The sequence below is a fragment of the Lagenorhynchus albirostris genome, chromosome 17 (genome assembly GCF_949774975.1).
Source record: "Lagenorhynchus albirostris chromosome 17, mLagAlb1.1, whole genome shotgun sequence".
Lineage (NCBI taxonomy): Eukaryota > Metazoa > Chordata > Mammalia > Artiodactyla > Delphinidae > Lagenorhynchus > Lagenorhynchus albirostris.
The window spans coordinates 5943734-5968861 of record NC_083111.1 but is presented as its reverse complement, the minus strand read 5'-3'; the positions used below and the strand labels follow the sequence as shown (position 1 = coordinate 5968861).

General features: G+C 40.6%; 1 protein-coding gene across 1 annotated transcript; it reads left to right on the top strand.

Moving 5' to 3' along the window:
- Positions 1-16840: 16840 nt before the first annotated feature.
- On the top strand, positions 16841-24880 carry LOC132508288 (cytochrome P450 7A1). Its single transcript, XM_060128310.1, has 6 exons — positions 16841-16920; positions 18495-18735; positions 19630-20207; positions 22068-22198; positions 23540-23715; positions 24581-24880. Exons 1-6 carry the CDS (start codon positions 16841-16843, stop codon positions 24878-24880), a joined length of 1506 nt encoding a protein of 501 aa, XP_059984293.1.
- Positions 24881-25128: the final 248 nt, after the last annotated feature.

Sequence of the window (25128 nt, the reverse complement as noted above, 5' to 3'; positions counted from 1 at the left end):
TAATACATATGTTGTGTGTTATATGTATTATATACTGTATTCTTGCAATAAAGCTAGAGACAATGTGTTAAGAAAATCATAAAACACATTTACAGTGCTGTACTGTATTTATGGATACAGTAAGTTTACGTCCTCTGTTTACAAAATGAATCATCTGTCAGTACCTCTACCAATAGTCTTGGATGATACATATAACATGCAGTGTTTTGTATTATAATATGACAAAAATACTCATACTTACAAGTATAACGATTCATGCACTGATAATGAAGAAGCAGCAATATGACTGCTCTATTGTAGCCTCATGTAATCAGTACGATTGCTTCACAGTAGCTCAGCCTGTACACTAATGAATCTTTATAAAAATTTCATGGCACACAGAATTAGTCATATTCATAATACAGTATTGGAAATACTGTTACACTTTAAAAAAGAACACTTACTCGTGATGGTAGGCTGACATGCAGTTCTTCCAATTATGACAGAGAGGCATACTGTACTGTAATTCTTTGAAAGCAAAGTTATAAAACAATAAGAAAATATTAAATATCACTTACCATATGCCTATGTAAGGATAGGCTATCCACTTCAATACAAGTCTTGCACACTTTGTTCTCCATGTATAATTTTGTATATTTATTGAAAAGAATCTGTGTATAGGTGAACCCACACGGTTCAAACCCTTATTGTTCAACTCTTGGGTAAAGAAAAAATAGAAACGAGGGTTTTAAATTTACTTAGTGTATTATTTTTCTATATCAATTAAACATAAAAACAAAACCCATACCAAATATTGATAGTTACTAACCATTTTTAACAAAGTTGATGGACTTGATTTTTATCATTCATTATTCAGATTAGAATCAAACTTTACTTGCTTAGTCTTACACATTTTTGTTTACATAAACCAGGGAAACAATTTGATAGCAATCTACCGAATAAACCAGAATAAGAATTCACAACTTATTATGTGCCAAAAAGATTTAGGAAAAAGGGAAACTTCGCTTTGCCCAAATGAACTATCTAGGAACTAAGCCACAAAGTGCAAAATTAATGGTCAAGTAATACCGAACATGCAAGATGAAAGAATGTATAGTAAACATAACTTAAGATCTGGCAATCATTTTTTTTTTCTTTTTTTTTTTGCGGTACGTGGGCCTCTCACTGCTGTGGCCTCTCCCGTTGCGGAGCACAGGCTCCGGAAGCACAGGCTCAGTGGCCATGGCTCACGGGCCCAGCCGCTCCGCGGCATGTGGGATCTTCCCGGAGCGGGGCACGAACCCGTGTCCCCTGCATCGGCAGGCAGACCCCCAACCACTGCGCCACCAGGGAAGCCCTCTGGCAATCTTTTAAGTTGATCCTTTATTTTCCTTTTCCAGTATGTTTTCCTGATCCTCTTGCTCTTGATAACAGCAACTACTCTTCAAGGCTGGACTTCCATGTATCATATCTAGAAGAGACTCTTCCCTCTCCGAGAGGTGGCATGACTTTTAACTATCTGATATACCCTTATACTTAGGAAAGACTGAGTGTGTACCAGCCTCCCCTTACTCGGCAGCCTCTACGTGGAGAAGCAGGCAAGGACTCTATGTATGAAAAATGCCCAGTAATATGTTTAGGAGGTACCTGTGGGAAGAGGCTGAGCTGTATGGGAGCAAACCCACCTCCAAAGAAGTGATCAAACTTTTCTTTGAAGTAACTGATAAGAGGAATCAATGCGCTGAAACGAATAATGTTGGTAATTGGCATCTACACATTCAACTTTAAAGCAACGTCTAGGATGAGTGGCAATGGGAACAGAGTGAGAAGGTATACCAGGATATATCCAACACTATTTGAGCATAAACTTTTTTTTAATTGGAGTATAGTTGCTTTACAATGTCGTGTTAGTTTCTGCTGTACAGCAAAGTGAATCGGCCACATGTACACAATATATCCCCTCTTCCTTGGATCTCCTTCCAATCCAGGTCACCACAGTGCACTGAGTTCCCTGTGCCACACAGTAGGTTCTCACCGGTCATCCATTTCATACATAGTAGTGTATATATGTCAATCCCAATCTCCCACTCCATCCCACCCCCTCTTCCCCCTTGGCATCCGTACGTTTGTTCTCTACATCTGTGTCTCCATTTCTGCTCTGCAAACAAGTTCAGTTATACCATTTTTCTAGATTCCACATATATGCGTTAACGAGTATAAATAAATTTCTACCAGCAAGGCAAACTATTCGCTAAGTAAAGAAATTCTTTCTCAACTTTGTATTTGTGGTATATAACAGGGATGCCGTGTGGAAATGTTTCATTGCAGCCAATCCTTAAAAATTCTGTGGACTAGAGAAACATGCAAACCTGGAATAAGAATACATAGAAAGGAATAAACACTGACATGGCTGTAGGAACGGATGGGCTGGGACTGAGGTCGGATGGAGGGTGGGGTATGGGTGAGGAAAGGTGTGGTGGGTAGCGACTGCGGGAATCTCTGGGCAGGGGTGCAGCTGTGCACAGCTCACGGTGCAATGTGTCCGAGTTTCCAGTATTTAGTTATCCTTGTGGGTTAAGTTTTCCAGCATAACACCTGTGCCCAATCAATACCTGTAGTGGACCAGGTACAACCTGTGGAATGATGAAACGTGTTCAGATGAACTGGAAAGTAGTGTTTCATAATGAGTCACGGTATGTTAAATACATGTCACACAGGAAGCAGAACTGATAACAGCCAGACAGTTAATAAGAGATGAACTCAGTTCTAGGGTATGACATCAGAATCCCATGGTATGTGAAGATCTGAGACCTGCCCAGGAAGTTTCCACATCCTCAGAAGTATCAGTTCTCTATTCTTCTAACCAGAGGTCTTCGATTTTTAACTTATGCTGGTGACTGATGGCTGCCCTTTCTACATGGCTAATCCTACGGATTTTCCTGGCTCGGTTTGGGGACCCTGGCATGTCTGTCACCACATCTTCTGAAAAATATCTGCCTTGCTCTAAGCTTCAGGGACAGTGGGGGCCATACTGTACCACTACTGCTTGGGAAAATGCTGGGCAGTTCTTACATTGATCCAAAGAATGATGAACGATGATTTAATGAAAGCAATGTCATTATCAATTATCAATATTGCTTTGAGGCCACAGCCTGAGAGGCTATGGGAAATATCTCCTCATCGGCTGAAGGAAAATCAAACACCTCAGAAGGAGAACTTGATGTTTGGATCAAAACTATTAGAGCCAGAAATAACATCACTGGGCTCACCCGCTTAAAATTTAGATCTTTATCACTTTAAACCACAATAAAATAACGTTATCTACTGCTGTATAAAAAGTCAATACGATATAGAGAGGCCATAAAGTTATTCATTAAACAAACCTAAAACCAGGGTGGACACATTGCCTAATTAGTAACCAGTTTAGAACTCACAGATGGTGATCCCTAAGCAGCGGGGTGAAGCCACCCATGCAGGACAGCCCTGCCTTTGCATGTCATTATTTCACTGTTGCAGCTGAACCAGATAACAGCTATTTTCTTGCACTTCGTCTTGGCTAATGGCCAAATGCAAGGATTCATTATGCCCTAAAGACATCCATCAATTTCCAATCAGTAAACGCTGAAAAGTAGACTAGGCTAAGGAATCTTTAGAAATCGTGTCTCGCCAGCTAAGGTTTCTTGGCAATTTGCCATGTCACAATACTTCATTTGGAAAAAAAGGTAGACCAAATAAATTGTCACTTAGGAGAGCAGAATTCCACACAATTTGAGGCCACGCCCTCAAGAGGAAGTTTAAATAAATTATAGCAAAAGGAGGAAAAAAATGAGATGTGTTGCTGAATCCTTATAGCTTGCTCTAAGTCAGGGAAATTCACCCTTGCTTACTGATTTGGACCCACATCTTTTAGAAAACTGAAGAAATCTGTCTTTCGGTACTCCGAGAAAAACTGAAAAGTTATGAAGTTAAACATTATCACCGCCAATTATTTCTGGATTCAATGACCAGGCTCTTTCACAGAGTTGGTCTGTGTTTCTTCACTGTACACAACTCTGAAACGATGTTGGAGAAGTCTAAATATAAGATGGTTGGGAAATCACAGCAAAGAATATTCAATTTCTTAATGATCTTAAGTGAAAAATAAATGGGACTGTCTTGAAAAACTATTTCATCTGAAGCCTGTCTCTTGGCATTCTGAATCTCACTGCCTTATGAAAAAAAATTTACTTCAATACTGTAAAGGGAAAAGGGTGTTTCTGCAAGCTTTGGTTAAGAATTTAAAAAGTGTTAAAATAGCGTTCAATGAAAATATAGCCTTAAAAACAGACATTAAAAAACTAGAAAGATTGAAAAGGAACTAGGCATATAATTCAGGAAGACAGGCAAAGTATTTCAAATAACCCCCCAAAAAAACAGACGGAATCAATATAAAAGCAGAAATGAAACAGGAAACAAAAACATAGATTTGACCAATATCAGAAGTTTGTTATTTGAAAAACTCACTAAAATAGATAAATCTGATCAAGAAGAAAGATACATGTAAACAACAGTAGAAACAAGAAAGAGATGTAAGTACAGGCATAGAGATTTTTTTTTTTTCTTTCCTCCTTCAGTACGCGGGCCTCTCACTGCTGTGGCCTCTCCCGTTGCGGAGCACAGGCTCCGGACGCGCAGGCTCAGCGGCCACGGCTCACGGGCCCAGCCGCTCCGTGGCATGGGGGATCCTCCCGGACCGGGGCACGAACCCGTGTCCCCTGCATCGGCAGGTGGACTCTCAACCACTGCGCCACCAGGGAAGCCCGAGATTTTTAATGTTATATATATTAAAAAAGCCCACTAGGTACATCTCTATTAACACACTTGGAAATTTAGATTAAATGATTACCCAGAGAAATGTACTGAACTGGCTTATTGAAGCAGCCGTTTATTAGGGATGACAGTTTAAAGTAGCTCATTTTTTCCCTGAACAGCCGAGGGTTGCGGGCAGACCCCACAGTTCCTCGTCTTACGCGCAGATTATTTTCAAAGTTTGATTTCTTTAGGTGCAGTTTAAGCCTCTCCCCTCCAGCTGATAATGTCTGCCTCGAGCTTGGAAACCTGCAGTGAGAAAGGGAGGGGCTTCGACCGTCTTCTGCCTCCTCCCTGACCAGCCCCTTCACTGGAGGCCTGAGGTTTAGTACAGCCTCCGGCCCCGCCCGCCCTCCAGGAAGGGAGAGCTGTGGGGGGAGCTTAGAAGCTGGAGCGGTTGTCATCTGGTCTCCAACGTCTATTTCGGTGCTTTCTCCAATGGTCCGCTCGGTGTAGTCTTAGCGCCCCTGTCCTTGGGGGACCTCCTACCAGCAAGCCCTTTTTTTGTAACCCGCCCTCAGCTCCTGCTTTTTGAAGTTTCATCCCACATACACCCTTCCTTCTGGAGCCGTCTCCCTCGTCTCCCCCGGACCATCCTTTCGGGTGTGTCCTTTTCAAGATGACTAAACCAGAGACTCCCTCTGCCCAATTCTGGCGGTAGAGGCTACTTCCTATGAAGGTCTCTCTCCTCGCACTCTCGTGGTTCCAGCAAGTCTATCAGCTGTGTCGTCCAAATGCCAGGGGCACATGACAAGCTCCCGGAGTAGTTCTTTGAAACCCCGATTTGGTTTCAGGTGAGGGAAGAAAACCCCTCATCCTTCCGTCATCTGGGGAGCACACAGCACATCAACAATTATCAGATAGGGAGGGTGGGAGGGAGGGAGACGCAAGAGGGAAGAGATATGGGAACATATGTATAACTGATTCACTTTGTTATAAAGCAGAAATTAACACACCATTGTAAAGCAATTATACCCCAATAAAGATGTTTAAAAAAATTAAAAAGATTACAGCAAGAGCCTCAAAAAAAAATTATCAGAGCAACTTCACTGCTAACCTCTTGAAGAATTCCTCCTTTCCACTAAAACCCCTAAAATACTAGACAAAAACAAAAAATCTTGTTTAAATGTCTAAGCGATATTTTTCTTGTTAACTCTGTCTTAGGATGCAGCCTTCCGGGGCTCCTGGCTATCTGTGCCTTGGTTGCGTGCTCTAGCTTGCACAGATCAGAAATTCCAGTTCTCCCTCACGATTCTGATTTTCCATTTTCTGCCTCAGTCATATATTCAACCAGAGTCAGCTCCTGACCAGAAACATTCAAGCCTTCCTATTGAACCACAGTCCCCAGTATAGATTCTCACGATGAGTTTTTATTTCCTGCTACCTAACATTGATGAACTTAAATCTCAGCATAGATGGATTCTACAAAAAGAAAAATCAAACCATCTTCAAGAAATAAAGCATTCAACAGATCCAGACTCAGAGATGACCATGATGTTAGGACAGGAATTTAAAATAACGATGATTAAAATGTTAAAAGATCTAGTGGAATAAATGGACAGTGGGCATTAACAGATGGGGAATTTCATTAGAAAGATGGAAACCATAAAACAGTCAAGTGGAAATGCTAGAAACAAACAAACATGGGATCAGAGATGAAGAATTTCTTAAATAAGCTTACTAGCAGCCTGGAAACTACAGAAGAATCAATAAACTTGAAAATAAGTCAGTAGGAATCACACAAACACAAAGAGAAAAACAATAAGGAGTAACTGTGGGATAACAAACTAACATACATGTAATTGGAGTCCCAGAAAAAGAGAAAGGGGCAGAAGAATCCTTGAAGATATAACAGGCAAGAATTTTCCAAAATCAATGAAAGAACACAAGCCAGATTCAAGAAAGACAAAAACCCCTAAAAACATCACTGCCAAACTGCTGAGAACCAAAGTTAAGGGAAAAATCTTGAGGACAGTCACAGGGGAAGCACATTACGTAGAGATCCAGCACCACCGCCTGGCAAACCACCGTGTGGTCAGCGTGAGTCAACCAGCAGCTGTGACTGGCAACCTGATCCACTGCTGGGTTTCTCATCTCTGTCCGCATGCTACAAAAAAAAGAAAAGCTCACGTGGACTGGTCCTGGTGTCTCTGGGTTCAGAGCTTCTCCAGGGTCCTGCACCTTCCTGGGCTTGCCACCTTGTTTTGAGAACACCAGTGCCTTGGCTTATAACAACGGAATGGAGGTTCCACAAGCCTAGGTTCTGGTGGCTCCAAAGTGTGGGGTGCAAGACTGGGCTCTGTTTCTATGAGTTGGGTTTATACAGTGCTTTCTAGGATTCTAGTTCATGGTTCCATCAGTGAGTGTTAGGGTGGGTTGCTTCTAGTTTCTGTAACTAGAGGAAGTGTCAGTGTATATGGCTGTCCACTAGAGGGAGATATAAGCATTAAGTTTTTAAAACATGACGCAGAATCAGATTTCTAGCACAAATATACATTAGCGAAAAAAGTAATAAATGAACTCTAACACAACAAAAATTTAACTTCATATTACCTTCTGGTTTGTGCTATGGTTGTAACATGTTTAATATTTCCTAAAATACACATTAATAGGAGAAAAATCAAGCACAAGATAAACATTATTGCTAGAGACATTTTAGGATGATACAAGGGTTCATCAAGAAATAATTATAGGTATATATTCACTTAATATTCACTTAACAACAGAGCCCCAAAATACATGAAGCAAAACTGACGGAACTGGAGAGAGAAATAGGTATTAAAGCCTCTATTTTTGTAGAATTGCCTAACTTTCAATAACAGAACTAGATAGGAGGCCAACAGGGATAGAATACTTGAACAGTATAAGCAAACTAGACTTGACGTGTCTAACATATAGGACATGTCACACAACAACAGCCGAGTACAACATCCTCTCAAGTCTATGTGGAACATTCTCTGGGACAGATATATGTTAGGTGAGAAAACAAGTCTCAAATTTAAAGATTTGAAATCCTACAAAGTATGTTCTCTAATCATGATGGGATGAAATTAGAATTCAATAACAAAGAGATTTGGGAAATTCACAAATATGTGGAAGTTAAACAACACACCCTTAACTAATGGATCAAGAAGAAAACAAAGTAGAAAATATTGGTACTTTGAGATGAATAAAAAAATACCAACATTAATGTGGCAAAAGCAGTGCTTACAGAGAAACTTACAATTGCACATATTAAAAAGATTTCAAACTAATAACCTTTCATCTTAAGAACCTAGAAAAATAAGAGCAAGATAAACCCAAGTCAAGCAGCAAGAAGGAAATAAGTATCAGAGCAGAAATAAATGAAATTGAGAATAGAAAACAGATACAGTCAACAAAACCAAAAGTTGGTTCTTTTGAAAAGGAAAAAACTGAAAAATCTTTAGCTAGACTGACAGAAAGGAGACTCAATTTACTAAAGTGAAGAATAGGAGTCATTACTACCAACATTACAGAAATTTTTAAAAAAATGGAATGGTAAGAGCAATTGTATGCAAGAAAATTAGATAACCCAAATGAAGCAGACACATTGCAGAAAGACACGATCTAAATTGACGCAGGAAGAAATACAAATTTGAATAGAACTTTAACAAGAAAAATATTGAAGTTGAAATTAAAAAAAAATTCGTGAAAAGCCCAGAACCAGACAGCTTCGTTGCTGAGTTCTACCAAACATTTAAATAAGAAATAACACCAATTCTTCACAAATTAGGAGAGATCACTTTCTCATTCCGATACCAAAATCGGATAAAGTTATTACAAGTAAAATTAACTACAGACCAATATTCCTTATGAAGAGAGATGTAAAAACTCTCAACAAAATACTAGCAAACTGGGCTTCCCTGGTGGCGCAGTGGTTGAGAGTCCGCCTGCCGATGCAGGAGACACGGGTTCGTGCCCCGCTGCGGGAAGATCCCACATGCCGCGGAGCGGCTGGGCCCGTGAGCCGTGGCCGCTGAGCCTGCGCGTCCCGAGCCTGTGCTCCGCAACGGGAGAGGCCACAGCAGTGAGAGGCCCGCGTACCGCAAAAACAAAACAAAACAAAAAAACTACTAACAAACTGCATATAGCAACATACGAAAAGCATTATACACCATTACTAAGTGGGATTTATCCCTAGAATGCACAGGTGGTCCAACGTACAAAAAATCAATTAATGACATACATATTAATACAATAAGGACAGAAACCTCATGATTATCTCAATAGATGCAGAAAAAGTATGCATATAAAAGAGGATGAGTCCCAAGACCAACACCCTTTCATGATAAAAAACACTAAAAAAGCTAGAAATAGAAGGGCACTTCCTTAACACGATAAAGGGTATCTAAGAAAAATCCACAGCCAACATCATACTTAATGGTGGAAGAATAAAAGCTTCTCCCCTTAGATCAGGAACAGAACAAGTGCATCTGCTCTTACCATTTCTACTCAACACTGTACTGTAAATTATATCCAGGGCATCAGGGCAAGAAATGACATACATATTTGAAAGGAAAACTATTTTCAGAAAACATTATCTTGTACATTGAAAAGCCTAGGACTTCCCTGGTGGCGCGGTGGTTGGGAGTCCGCCTGCCGATGCAGGGGACGCGGGTTCGTGCCCTGGTCTGGGAGGATCCCGCGTGCCGCGGAGCGGCTGGGCCCTGAGCCGTGGCCGCTGGGCCTGCGCGTCCGGAGGCTGTGCCCCGCGGCGGGGGAGGCCACAGCAGGGAGAGGCCCGCGTACCGCAAAAAAAAAAAAAAAAAAAAAAAAGCCTAAAGAACCCACCAAAAAAACCTTAGAGCTAATAAACCAGTTCAGAAAATGCAAAAAAACCACCCCCAAATCAGCTTATTTCTATATACTAACAATGAATAATTTGTACATGAAACAGAAAAAATTCCTTGTCAATAGCATAAGAATAAAATAACTTAGGAATAAATTAAACAAAAAGAGTGGAAGATTTGTAAACTGAAAACTACAAAACATCACTGAAAGAAATTTAAAGAAGACCGAAATAAATGGAAACACATCCCATTTTAATGGATCAGAATACTTAATATTGGTAAGATGATAATACTCTCCAAATTGATCAGAGTGAATGCAATCCCTATCAAAATTCCAGTTTGGGGCTTTCCTGGTGGCGCAGTGGTTGAGAGTCCGCCTGCCGATGCAGGGGACACGGGTTCGTGCCCTGGTCTGGGAAGATCCCACGTGCCACGGAGCGGCTGGGCCCGTGAGCCGCGGCCGCTGAGCCTGCGCGTGCGGAGCCTGTGCTCCGCAACGGGAGAGGCCACAACAGTGAGAGGCCCGCGTACCGCAAAAAAAAAAAAAAAAAAAAAAAAACAAAAAAAAAAACAGTTTTTTTTTTTGCGGAAATTTACAACTTAGTTCTAAAATTCATATGCAGATGTAAGAGATACAGAATATCCAAAACATCTTCAAAAAGAACAAAGCGGGGGCTTCCCTGGTGGCGCAGTGGTTGAGAGTCCGCTTGCCGATGCAGGGGACGTAGGTTCGTGCCCCGGTCCGGCAGGATCCCACATGCCGCGGAGCGGCTGGGCCCGGGAGCCATGGCCGCTGAGCCTGCGCGTCCGGAGCCTGTGCTCCGCAACGGGAGAGGCTACAACAGTGAAAGGCCCACATACCGCAAAAAAAAAAAACACCAAAAAAACCCCCGGTAAATTGGACTTCAACAAAATTGAAAACCTTTGTGCGTCCAAAGATATGAACAAGAAAGTGAAAAAGACAACCCGCATAACAGGAGGAAGTATTTGAAAATCATATCTGATACACATCCTCCAAAGATTTACAAAGGACCAACAACCACATAAAAAGATGCTTAACACTTCTGGTCATTAGGGAAATGCAAATCAAACCCACAATGAGCTATTATTTCACACCAAATAGGATGGCCGTCATTAAAAACATAAAGACAAAAGTAACTGTTGACAAGAACATGGAAAAACTGGAACCCTCTTACCTTGCTGGTGGGAACGTAAGACAATACAGCCACTTCGGGAAACAGTCTGTCCGAAAAAATTAAAACATAGCGTTACGGAACCAGGCTCACTCGCCCACAGCACAGTAAGCCAAACGCCCAGACGCTGAGGCTTGCCGCAGAGAAAGGGCTTCTCCACCACACTGCCACGGAGACAAACCTTGACCCCACCAGCCCCAAGGACGCCAAGGCTTGGGCTATTTATGGAATGAGCTGAGGCGTGGGGCGTGAGCGTGGAGACGTGGGGCAACGTGATTGGGTATAAGGGAAGGGGGCGTTAATCCTCGTTCTGAGCAGGTGCAACTAAGCTACGTGCTTCTCCATGGGATGCCTCTTCTGGGAGTGGAGTATTGGGCTCTCTGAGGTCAAAACGGCACCGATCAGATATTTGAGTGCGCGCAGCTGGAGGGTCGGGGGGGGGGTCTTGACCAGTCTTAGCCGGCTCAAGCTCAGACTGGACACAGCTGAGTCCAAGTTCCTGAAAAACAACTCCGGCAAGCAACTTGTTCAGGCTACGTGACCCTTGGAAGACAATTAAATCAAGCTTGATCAGGGAAGGCACGTTACAGTTCATTATTTCTTAAGCAAGTTACCGTTCAGTAGATCCCACTGATGACTACCCTTGCTTTCATTAGAGTCACTATATGACCCAGCAAACCCACTCTTAGCTCTACACTCAGGACATGTGAAACGTATGTGCCCATGAAAACTCGAGCGTGAGTGTTGGTAGCAGCACTATTTATAACCAGTAAAAAGTGGAAAAAGCCTCAGCAACCCCCCGACTGGCTGCTTCATTCTTTCTCTCTCTCCCTCAGGTCTCTCACCCTCCCGGGGAGCTGGGCTGGGCCCAGTGGGTCCAAGGACCACTGTCCTCACATCTTTTCTCTGTCCAGTTGAGCTTCCTGGATAAGCTCCGGAAGGCTCCGATTAAGGTGAGCCTTAACAGCAAAGCCACCATTAGCCTTTGAATGTAGCCCCCAGGCCTGCTTTAACTTGGGGACAGGCAGTCCCCTGGGGTATGGCGTGGCAGGGGCTTGGAGCCCGAACTTCACAGCAGGAAGCCACCCGCAAGTGGAGGCAACTGTGTGTGCATCTCCTAGTGCCACCGTGTGGGTTACACGAGCAAGCATGTGAAGATCTTGGCACAAACACTGATGCATTGCCTGACCTTTTCTGATAATATAAATGATGCTTTATCAGAAATTAAAGTGGATTTGTTCTCCTATTGATTGGCTGTGTGCCCTTGAGTCTGCCTGTCTTATCTACCTCTGTATCTCCAGCACCTAAAAAGTGCTTTACATCAAGTGGGTGCTAAGTTAACATGAATGAATGAATGAATAAATGAATGAAATATCTGCTGGATAATCCATCCATCTCCCCCTAACAGCGCCTTTCACATGCTTGGTGTTCAGAACATGTTTGACAGATGAACTTTATATCTGAACGTACAGATGGTGTGCTTACTCTTTCCTAAATCTGTAGTCAGGTGCCTGTTGGCTCCACCGAAATTCTTGTGGGGTTCTGAGCTGTAACGGAAGGGACCCTGAGCTTCAGATATGGGGTTGTGTCCTGGATTTGCCACTTACGAATGACAAAGAACATTTTTGACCGTAGATTGTGCCCAGCCCTCGGGGAAACATTTTACACCACGGCCTGATTGCATCTCAACATCTACATTATGAGTCAGGCACTGTGATCATCCCCATTTTACAGGTAACAAAGCAAAGACTTGGGGAGGACAGCCTCTTGTGCTAAGGTGTATACTTAGTGGCAGGGCCAAGATGCAAACCCGGTTTAATCCCAGCTTCCACTCCCTTGATCATCTGAACCATGTCAAGCTGTGTGACATTAGCCACTAAACCTTCATGCCTCTATTTCCTCATCTCTACAATAGCTAAAATACCTTCCCTGCCTGAGTTGGTTATTTTAACCAAGTAGGAAATATGTCAGAAGCTTTAAAAAGTGAAAACCTCAAAACTAATGTAAAAATTATGATTCTCTGAAACAGAACTTATCAACACCTTCTTATTCTCTAGTCCCGTGAAACTGTATTTGTTCAATGGACACATTTAGATACACTAGGCATTTACAACCTTGACACCATGTGTTTAAGGTTCAAAACAATATTTGAGAATAAGATATTCTGTATATGCCATAAAAAAACTTGTTTTTTCATAAAAAATAGTTGAAGACATGTGAATAGACACAGCAGTTCCTAAAGCTTCAAATTAATCATAACAAGGCCTCCCCCCCAGCCCTTTCCACTTTGTTCTCCCACTGACCTGCCCTGATCCACGGGGTCCATGGGAGGAGCCTTGGTCCACGGGAGCCCCGTGATGCTCCTGGAAAGCACAAAGCTTTGCGTTAATTGAGGTGATCTACGTTCCACTGTTAAGTTGGTTTCACTTGTGAATTCAGGAAAACAACTGGTTGACTCAATTGTTTGACCATATTCACAGCTCATTTTGTTTAGAGCAATCACACATGTGTAAACTATGTTTACTGCATTTCTGAATAGAAACCACCTGTGTACCATCAGGTTACGTAAACAGATAGCTTGAGCAGTCCTTTCTACTTTCTGTCCCTCTAGTTTGAGTTCCCATGTTCTGTATGTATCTGTTCATGGGGATGGTGAGTTGGACTCGGGCCCTATATTCTCTGAGGCCCAGAACTTCTTCCTCGGCACATCGGTGTGGACCCTTCACTACTCTACAAATACGGAGGAAATTGACAGACGCCGGAGGGATTAGAGTGTTTAAATAAACTCGGTTCATGCCAGGCCTTCTGGCAACTAAAACATATTCCTTCTGTATCAGGGCACATACTTTTTCCCCTGCTGCTGTAGAAACCCCACAGGTCAGAGCTCACAGCTTTCTTGTTTCCTACTGTGTTCCCAGTGTTGACGCAGTGCTCGATACGCGTAGTAGGTGCTCAGCGTGTGTGTGTGTAATAAAACGTCACAGTTTGAAACATAGCAGAGAATAAAAAAGCAAATGACTTTCTAACTCAGTTGGCATGTTTATTTCCTGACATTTCACCAATCACTGTGCTAAACACATTGAGATGCCATAGAATCCAAGCGAGAAACTCGATGCACTTGACTCATCAGGAAACCCTGCAGGTACTTCCTTGCAGGCTTTTAATAGTTGTGACAACTGTAACCAGCATCCGAATCCCCACTCATCAGATGAGAGGCTGCATGTCAGGGGTGTGCTAGAAGCCATGTGTGGACGTGGGACAGTAACGAGAAGTGACATCCCTAGAAGGAAGGCATAAACCGTATGTAAACAAGAAAAATATGAATATTCGTGCCTCTGCTTGTCCTCATCCCACTAAAGAAAACTGGGTGTGTGTGCATCCTGGGCTTTTGTTGTCTGGAAGAGGGATAGTGAGGGAAGGAGTAGAAAGAATACATGAGGGTAAGGGGATTCCAGGCTATATTCGAAAGGTGTTTGTGGTGTTCTGAGAGGGGGTGGGGAAGACAAGGCTTAAGGACATTTTCTTGGAGTCGTGAATGTACTTCTCCTTTACCATTTTGAAAATCTTTTAATTTTGACAAAATTATAGATGCACGGGAAGTTGCAGGTAATTCCTAGAGGTCCCATGTACCCTTTTTTCACTTGTTTGTTTGTTTCCATTTGTTTGCTTGAGAGATGACTCCAAAGGGTTAAACTGTCTGGCTCTTAGATTGGTGTTTTCTCTGACTGTGGTATCCTGCTGTGACAGGCCACCTAAAGGTTCTGCTTTTAATGAGTCATATAGAACTCAGACATAGTAATTCAAAACAGCACATCAGAATAAGTATATTTAGTGGGTACAATGCCCTAAAAAAATCTAAATGGATTGAGAAGTCTACCTACTGACACACAATGACTGATATTCATAATTATGATTACAAATCACCCATGAAAAAATATTTGTGGTCTCTGTTTAAGGAGACAAAAAAGGATGAAATGAACCTATGGATTCTGTAGCCAAAAACCAGAAACAAACCAAAAGCTCACCAGTAGGGAATCGGTTAACTAAATTATAGTACATTTAGTCAATGGAAGACTATACACACAGAAAAAAATGAAGAGATCTATACAGATACATATATAATACATATATATGTATCGTCATGGGAAACATCCACAATATGATAGTCATTTTTTTCGTGCTATAAAAACGTCTTTAATAGAACCCCATCTTTGCACGTGTTTATGTGTGACTCACCAACTATCTCCATGTTGTCAAATCCAGAGGTCATTTCTTTGCCATCTTCCTTGACCTCAGAGTAGCATGTGATGCAGAAAATGTCTCATCTTCCTTCAAGTACCTCCTCCTCTTGCTTCCTGCGACACTGTATCCTCTCGGTTTTCTTCCGGATCCTTCCTTACCCATCTCCTCTTCAGCCGCTCTCTGACTAACCTCGAGAAATGGGCTGCTCTGGGGTCTGGTGTTAAATTCTATTCTTTTCTTGGGCTTTATTTTCTCCCTAGGTGATCTAATAAGGTCTTTGGGCTCTAAATGCAATCCAAATGCTGATGACTTGGGACACCTATTTCCACCCCTGACTTTTCTCCCCATCTTCTGGCTCAAGTTCAATTGTTAACCTGACAACACAGCAATCTGTGCAGCTGAAGATAGTGTTTTGACCTGCTGCCCTCCAAAATCTCTCTCCCTACTGTCAGGTGTCCCTATATATGACCTAGCTCTTGCCTGTCTTCTGGTCTTATATCTTAACCAAGTTTCCCCTCATTTACTCTGCTCTGACCAATCCTACCTCCCTTCTGGTTCTTAGATAGAACAAGTTCATCCTTAACTCAGGACTTTTGCATTTGGTAATCTCTCTTCCTTCTGGTTTTGAGTTGGCCAATCCCCTCTTGTCATTCAGATCTCAGAGGAGCACATCAGCATACCTGCAGTTGCTCTTATTCCCTGGTAACTCTCTACACCTTGTTTTATTTTATTCATAAGTCTTAAATTTTATTATCTGTCTACCTACTGAAATAGTGCCTTCATTAGAGCAGGGAATAAGTCTATCTTATTAAAACCTGTAGCCAGAATACCTTTGAAGAGTCCTTGGCACAGAATAGGTGCTCAATTACTATATCAGTGTGTATAGAAATAAAGTTTGGAAGGATATATACCAAAAAGTTAACAGTTGTTACCTCTGGGTGGGCAGTCGTTGAGGAGGTAAATTACGAATTGACTTTCTATCAAGATAGGTTTCAGTTAGTCTTAAATTATTTGAAATGAAGTTGTATTCCTTTAACAATTAGAAAAATTAGTAAACATATTTTCAATTAGAATAAAATGGTTAATAAAATTTTGATGTTTTAAAATAAACTATGTTTAATTGGAAGATGCATTTACGTGGGATACTTTCTTGAGGATGTTAGGTAAGTAACATGTTACTATATATAGTAAAATACCTATGATTTTGTGAAAGCGCTGAAACATGAAGCAGCAGAAACTTTTCACCCAGTTCTCTTTCCTTTGAACTTGACTGCTGTATTTCTCATGAATCATTTAAATTGATTTCTTCTTAAATGTAACAAGATCAAATCATTAGCTTAATGATAACTTATGCTTAGTTTTCTTTAAGTTTTTCTTTAAGTTATTATATTTTACCTCTTATATATTTACCTCTTATTGGGTATGTTCCTCCTGAACAGGTTTACTTGTTCTTTTTATAAGCATACTAAATTTGTAATATTAGCCGTCATTCCCAGGTCTGAATGTTAAGTCAACATATGTTTGAGAGACCTTCACCTTATCAAGTATTGCAGGTTTCTGATTGTTTTGGAACCTCTTCTGATACCCGTGGACTTAGTTCAAGGCCAGTTGTTTTTTTTTCCTAATAGGATGGTTAATTGTTTGCTTTGATCCCTCAAGTGAACCATCTTACCATATATAAAAGTCGAGCTGGAGTCTGTGTTGTTACACCCTTACCTTTCTCATCACAGACTCTCCTCCTCAGAGGTTTGGCATTAGATTTGCAAAATGATGAGTGTCTCTTTGATCTGGGGGGTTGTTATAGCAGTGTGCTGTTGTTGGTGGCTTCTCCTTGGAACGAGGAGAAGGTAAGGAAAGCTTTACTTTTAAACTGCATTTTTGTTCATTCATTTAATGTTCTTTTGCCTTCACTGTTATACCATAAAGTTGGTTTTCTGTACTTACATACGCTAGCATTTTCTTCCTTAATTTTTTTAAAGTAAAAACTTTTAATTTAAAATTTTGAAAGTATCTTTTTTATTATATCTCACAAAAGATAGAATGGCAAAGTTTCCTTTTTAGTATTGACATATGCTAGTGGTAATGTAAAAATGGACAAACTTGTTAAACATCACTGACAGAAATTTTATGAGATCTCTGTGTGTGTGTTTATGGGTGCATATAAAGAGAAAGTCTGGATTAGTAAGGATAGAAGTGGTAAGTGGATCTGCAATTCCTGTCATGTGGATTAAATAGATGCTCTGACTCAACGTTCTTCTTTCAGCTAGTTCTTGTGCACTGTATACACTCAGTCTAAGCTGGGAAAGTGTATAGAGCCTGCATTGATCATTCAATTACTATTTTCTTATTAGTGATCATCAACCATGGCGAACTGGGAAACTGTTAAATGTATGAGACACCCTTTTTATTTGTATGTATCATTTATAATCGGTTCAAGAAATACAAACAGAATCAGATACAGAGCCATGGTTTATTTAACTTCTGATTTCCTCAAAGAGTATCGGGGGGGGTATGTAAATATTCTCTGCTTTGTCAATCCCCCAAAGACAGAATTATCCACAGCATATCTTCAGCCATGTAGACTGTTGTGTTGTCTACCTTTTACAGGTTTTTTTGTTTGTTTGTTTTTGCCCTTTATGGTATTTTAATATTAACTACCAGGACTGGTCATTTCTAGTTTTAATTAAACCACTTATCTGCAAACTATGAAAATAAAAAGAATTATTTTATGCTATGTTATTCTACCAAGAGGGATAGTGGTTTATGTTGGAAAATAAATGTTTATATTCTGAAATAAAAACATTGAAGATAGCATCAAAGAGCACTGAATTATAATCAATAACCATGTCAATACTTACCTTACTCAATTTCACTTTATAATGTGCTAATTTCTCAAAGATTCCCCTCTGCAACTATCATTACAGAATAATAATATATTTAAACTATGAAGATTTTGAAAACTTCAATTCTGCAATCCTTTTTGTCATTCAGGATTCTATATCTTTAGAGAAAACAATCAGATGAAACATTTTGAGATACTTAGGCAAACGACGCTTAGAAAAAATATAAACACTAGAATGTAGTTTCATCTCTACACTGATAGGGAAAATCTTGTTGGCCTGGTTGATCCTTTTATCCTTATCACTGGGAAGAGTGAGGATCACATATTAGACATTCAGTGTTTGCCGAACGCATGGATGGATGGATGGATGGATTTAGCTATCATTTTCACCAACATATCATGTTACTAGGTTAATAACTCATTATTTTAGTAAAGGAGCAGGGCCCCACCAACCAAAAAAGTATCAATAAACTATAGTGTTTTGAGGTTTGAAGTCAGTGGTAAAAAATTTAATGTAAATAAATATAAATAAAGAACAATGTGCAATTTTCCATCTTACCATCTCTTTGTGTCTTGCAGGCAAATGGGTGAACCGCCTCTGGAGAATGGGTTGATTCCATATCTGGGCTGTGCTCTGCAGTTTGGTGCCAATCCTCTTGAGTTCCTCAGAGCAAATCAAAGGAAACATGGTCATGTTTTCACCTGCAAACTAATGGGAAACTATGTCCACTTCATCACCGATCCCTTGTTATACCATAAAGTGCTGTATCATGGAAAATACTTTGATTGGAAAAAATTTCACTTCACTGCTTCTGCAAAGGTAACCAGGTTTGCATTTATATAGCATTAGGCTTTTTTATTTTCTACCTTTTTCTATGTCAATCTATTTAATCGTTTTGACACACTCAGATGTAAAGCCGGAGATGCTGAAGAGAGTTACCCTTACATGGAGATTCTTAGAAACACAATAAACCAAATTAGACATAATCTCTTGGTATTAATCATTTAAAAAGTCAAAATCGGTATAGCTTTGTCATTTCTTAATCAGCTTATGAGGGTGAAATAAAAATTAAATGTTTTACTGAACCGGATGGCATGGTATGAATAAGACAGGTACAAACTCACTCATGTCAACAATTTCTACACAAGACCCAGAGTATAAGTTGGAAACTTAACGTTCAACAATTGTTTTACCACACTCATGCCACACAATTGTTTAATTTTGTTAAGGAATTGACTAGATATTTTGGCATCACCTAGATGAGATCTAAGAGGCTCTTTTATAGGAAAAAACTAATCAATATTGAGCCTCTGCAAAGAAATATTAGAACTGGTCTCCACTACTAAGTAGCTTAAAGTCTGGTTAAGATACATCTACAAAGAATATAAAAGAGAACTAATGATTAAAAACATTCTTGATTAGTACCAAATTAATGTGAAAATAAATGCAGAAGCATAAGAAAAATAAGAAATAGAAGACCAGAGTGATTGTGAGGGAAGTGTCACTGATAATCTGGGACTCACACTTGGCCTTGAAAGAGGGCATGATTTGGCCGTTTGTAAAATGCTATGAAATTGCACGTGGGAAGGCGGGTTTTCCTTTTTTTTGTTTTAACAAGTAGAGAATCATGAAAGCATCTAATCTGTGTTTCAGACATTTACTAGTCCTAGGTCAGGTTTAATTTCTTTTTTCACACATTTCATTTACGGTCAGGCATTTGGACACAGACGTATTGACCCCAGTGATGGAAATACCACCGACAACATAAGTAAAACTATCATCAAGACTCTGCAGGGCGATGCCTTGAATTCCCTCACAGAAGCCATGATGGAAAACCTCCAACTTGTCCTGAGACCCCAGGTGGTTCCCAAGCCCAAGACGCCCACCTGGATGTCAGAGGGGATGTATGCCTTTTGCTATCGAGTGATGTTCGAAGCTGGGTATTTCACGCTCTTTGGCAAAGATCTCTCAGGGCAAGATGCACAAAAAGCACTCATTCTAAATCACCTGGACCACTTCAAGCAATTTGACAAAATCTTTCCAGCCCTGGTAGCAGGCTTCCCCATTCACGTGTTCAAGACGGGCCACTACGCCCGGGAGAAACTGGCGGAGGGCTTACGGCTCCAGAAACTCAGAAAGAGAGACCACATCTCGGAACTGGTCAGGTTTCTGAATGACACGCTCTCCGCCTTGGACGACACGGAGAAAGCCAAGTCGTTCCTCGCCGTCCTCTGGGCCTCGCAAGCAAACACCATTCCAGCGACTTTCTGGAGCTTATTTCAAATGATTAGGTAATTAGCAAATTATCCATTTCTTCGTTTTAGGTGAAAGCAGAAATTCAACCATTTTAACTAAAAAAAAAAAAAAAAGACGTGGTACCTTCTCATACTGTCAATCAAGAATGTGGTATTTACCCTTGTAAAAGTTTAACGTGTATCAGCTCATCCAACCCTCCTAAAACAGCTGTGACTGGTAAACACATCTTGTAGAAGCAGAGACCTTCCCAGGGAAAGGAACGTGCTGGTACAGGGTCAATGTAGGCTGTCTGCACCAGAGCCCTTGCTCTTAACTCCAAGCTGTTCTTCATGACACCTCTTAAAGTCCATGAATTTGGTCTTTATAATCATAAAAATATCCTTACGTGATTGTTGATGTATTGTCAGTGAAAAGAACAGTGCCTATATCTTATTCATCTGTGCATTAACTGTTTTCTCACTGTCAGTGATGGCTGTCATACTATTCGACCAACTCTGATAGCTATGAATAAGAATCATAATATATTATTATTGATGGGATTTAGCTAGAGTTTGCCTTTTAAAACTGTATATTAAAAAAACCCTGTCTGTAACATATATTTTGCATAACGTGATGTCTTCCCAGAGTGATAGTCTTTTGGGAATTTGACATTCAAATGGTTTATTGAATTATTCCAGTTCAATTGGATGTTGAGTGTCACATAGACACAAAATTGTGTCACATAGACACAAAATTATTATTCCATAGGATTGGGAATGCCAAAGTTCCATTGAAGGCTGATAATTTTATGTCTTTAATATAAAAAAAGTTTTAAACGATTTCAGATACAAAAAACCATTACTAATCTTTCTCAAAGTTTAAATGCCTTCCAAAGTTTTTACTTGAGAAAGCTCTTTCTGGAAATAAATTCACATATTTACAGTGAGGTTACAACATCAGTTTTCTATCCTATAGGTAAGAGTAGACATTTCACGATAAGCACGCAAAGATTTACCGGTCAAGCGTTTCTGAGACTCAGTTTACTGTGATCATGTTATATGGCTACATTACCAAGGCACTGAGGATCCGGTAAACGTCAATGCACTAAACTGAAGTAGCATTCATTTCACCAGTCAAGTGTTAGAACAATAAATTATTATATAAATGGAAAAGGTGTTCTACGTGGAATCACATGCATGTTAAGAGTAAATTTAAATTTCCTTTGGCATTTTAGCCAGTACTTTAGAATTGTTATCTTGGATGCAATTTTCTCTCAATTGCCATGCATATGACTAATTTAACCATTTAATCCTTATTAGAAACATTTATTTATAAAAGTCTGGTCAAAGGTTTACTTCTATGTAGCAGGACCCTTTTATTTTTATAAATTTATTTATTTTATTTATTTATTTTTGGCTGCATTGGGTCTTCGTCGCTGCGCGCAGGCTTTCTCTAGTTGCGGCGAGCGGGGGGCTACTCTTCGTTGCGGTGCACGGGCTTCTCATTGCGGTGGCTTCTCTTGCTGCGGAGCACGGGCTCTAGGCACACAGGCTTCAGTAGTTGCAGCATGAGGGCTCAGTAGTTGTGGCTCGCAGGTTTAGTTGCTCCACGGCATGTGGGATATTCCCGGACCAGGGTTCGAACAGGTGTCCCCTGCATCGGCCAGTGGATTCTCAACCACTGTGCCACCAGGGAAGCCCACGGGACACTTTTAAGGCAACAGTTCTTGCTAACATCCAAGGACTTAAAACACAACTATAAAATAGAGTAAAAAATAAATGGAAATGTCCCTTTCCCACCTTCTTTGTATCTTGACCACCTGGTTAAAAGAAGGGGAAACGCCTATTTGTTTGCAGACCTTTTGGTAGAGAAAAAACTGTTCTGTACATCTTGTCTTTTCTCTTAACCTTTCATAGGAACCCGGAGGCAATGAAAGCGGCCACTGAAGAGGTGAATAAAATGCTAGAGAACGCTGGTCAAAAAATTAGCTTTGAAGACAATCCAATTTATTTGAACCGGATACAACTGGATGACATGCCCGTGCTAGGTGTGTTTGCTGTGTTGTTACATGTCATCTACTGCATCCTCCTAACAGGAATTGTCAGTACACATCACGCACTTACTTGTTGCATACTTACTTACTTGTTCGGAAAAACCCGAACTTTTTTGGCCAACTCAATATTTGTATATAACAAGTGAGGAAATGGGCACTGAGAGGTTAAGTCACTGCCTGGGATTGGATGGTGGAGCCAATGGCAGCAATAACATGGAGCTCTTGACTCTGCGCTTTCAACCTCCTCTCTGTGCTGCCCTGCTCTGCCTCATTTGTTACTGCTCTTACCAGCAATCTTATAGTTAATGGGCTACTCGTTTTCATGAAATGAAAGGGGAAAAAGTACCATCATGAAACCACAATTAGGTGCATGGGTTGGGTGGTGGGGTGGAAGGTTATTTCATTGAAAAAATGTTTGCTTCTCTAGATTTTATAGAAATACAAAAGTACCATATTTTTAGAGTAAGAAAGAGTTTTCTCTTTGTTTTTGTTATGTTTCTCTAGAGGAAATAAACCAATGTATGCTTTCAGGGGCAGTGTGTCTTAGCGGAAGGGACGAGAAGGAGCACAAGCTCCACGTGGGACTCTGCCCTGCCGTAGAAACCACGGACATGTCATTTCACTTTTGGGGGCCTTATTTTCTCACTTGTGAAATAAATTACTAACGTGCTATGATCTTATGCACAGTCATGTGAGGAGCACTTAAAGCATGACAATTAAAAGGACAGAGACTGGAAGGTCAGGCGAGACTTTCTCATCATATATTTCAGCTATCCTCAGCGTGTTCTTTGTACCCCTCTATGTCCTTACCAGAATGCAGGGCATACTCACACAACATCAGATAGTGTAATGATAAAAATGGGTTCTTGTAAACACCGAAGTGAAGCTGCATTGAACATCTGGAAAATTATTTCTATGTAAAAGTGTTAGTATGTTAAATCTCAAAAGTGATAAACTTTGAATAATTCACATGAAAGTGATTTACTGATTTTTTTCCAATTGTATTAGATGTCTAGTGTCTTGTAGAAATAAGATTATTTTTCCATAAAATTATGAAAGTCTAGTTCCCATTGATGACCAAGAAAATCATATCTTTACCAAAAGATTATTAACTCAGACTGTCAGATTAAAAATACATTCAGACACGAATGAATCATTGATCACAGCACAGAAAAAGTTTGAGAAATTTTTGTCTGGCCAGCTTCCCACAGTCTCTTTAGGTTTGTGTTATAGGCTGCTAGAAGTATTTCAGACTCTACATTACATGGCCTTTAAAAATACTTTGTTCTTCCTTCTCCCTTCCCTCTCCTCCTTTCTTCCTTTCAAAATCTTTAGACAGTATCATCAAGGAGTCTCTGAGGCTTTCCAGTGCTTCGCTGAACATCCGGACTGCTAAGGAGGATTTCACTTTGCACCTCCAGGACAGTTCCTATAATATCCGCAAAGATGACATCATAGCTCTTTATCCGCAGTTAATGCATTTAGACCCAGAAATCTACCCAGACCCTTTGGTAAGTGACTGTTCATCAAAGTTCCGAATCCAGAAAAAAAAAAAAATTTTTTTTCAGTATCCAGGTGATGTCTACCCAGATTGAAATAAAGAAGAAATTTACCATTGCAGAATTCATTTGATCATTGAAACCACAGGGACTGTCTCTTTTATTAATGTCAAATATTTATCTAATTTGGAGAATTTGGATGACAGCTTGAAATTTTAATTTTTATCCCTGGTATTGGTCATCACATAATCTCTACTAGATTATGTCTGCAGTTGTGATAATAAAGCTGCTGCCTTTCTTCTTCTTTAAAAAGTGCCTGCTCCCGGGCTTCCCTGGTGGCGCAGTGGTTGAGAGTCCGCCTGCCGATGCAGGGGACACGGGTTCGTGCCCCGGTCCGGGAAGATCCCACATGCCGTGGAGCGGCGGAGCACGTGAGCCGTGGCCGCTGAGCCTGCGCGTCCGGAGCCTGTGCTTCGCAACGGGAGAGGCCACAACAGTGAGAGGCCCGCGTACCGCAAAAAAAAAAAAACAAACAACAAAATAAAATAAAAAGTGCCTGTTCCCAAATCCAGGGAATTAGGGGCTAATATACTGACTCCTCTAAGCTCCTGATTTGAATCCTTCTTTCTAATTCTGCCTAACAGAGAGAGGAGCTAGTTGCCCAGGCGGGATAGGAGGTATAAAGGTTTCCCGTTCCCACCAGTTCTCCTTAAGTTCCCGTTTCTTATTACTTTCTGATTCGAGGTGGGGTATTTGCTAAATTACTCATAGATTGGATTAAAAAAGAAAATTACTCTTTGGAACTTCCAGGTTAAGAAAAAGATAAATTCCTTTTAAACTAGCTTATACATTTGTTTTCTTTGTATCTTTATTGCAGACATTTAAATATGATCGCTATCTTGATGAAAATGGAAAGACAAGGAGCACCTTCTACAGTAATGGACTCAAGTTAAAGTACTACTACATGCCCTTTGGGTCAGGAGCAACTATATGTCCTGGAAGATTATTTGCTGTCCAGGAAATTAAGCAATTTTTGATTCTGATGCTTTCCTATTTTGAACTGGAGTTTGTGGAGAGCTGTGTTCAATGTCCCCCTTTGGACCAGTCCCGTGCAGGCCTGGGCGTTTTACCACCATTAAATGATATTGAGTTTAGATATAAATTCAAACATCTGTGAACATATGCTTGGAAAAGAGGACCCCGGATGCTGTTACAAGACTGCAGAGCACCATGATTTACCAGTCCCTTTGGACAGACTTGTTTAGTGGTGGTAGAACGGATGCAGCAGGTCCAGTTCTGTTCACCGGTGCTTGCTTGTGAATCTTAACATCTTGTTGATGGTTTGCAGAAGCTATTTCAGACCCTGCAAGTGAAAAAAAAACTAGTTCCTAGAAGCACGATTATTTGTTTTCATTTCAGTAAGTC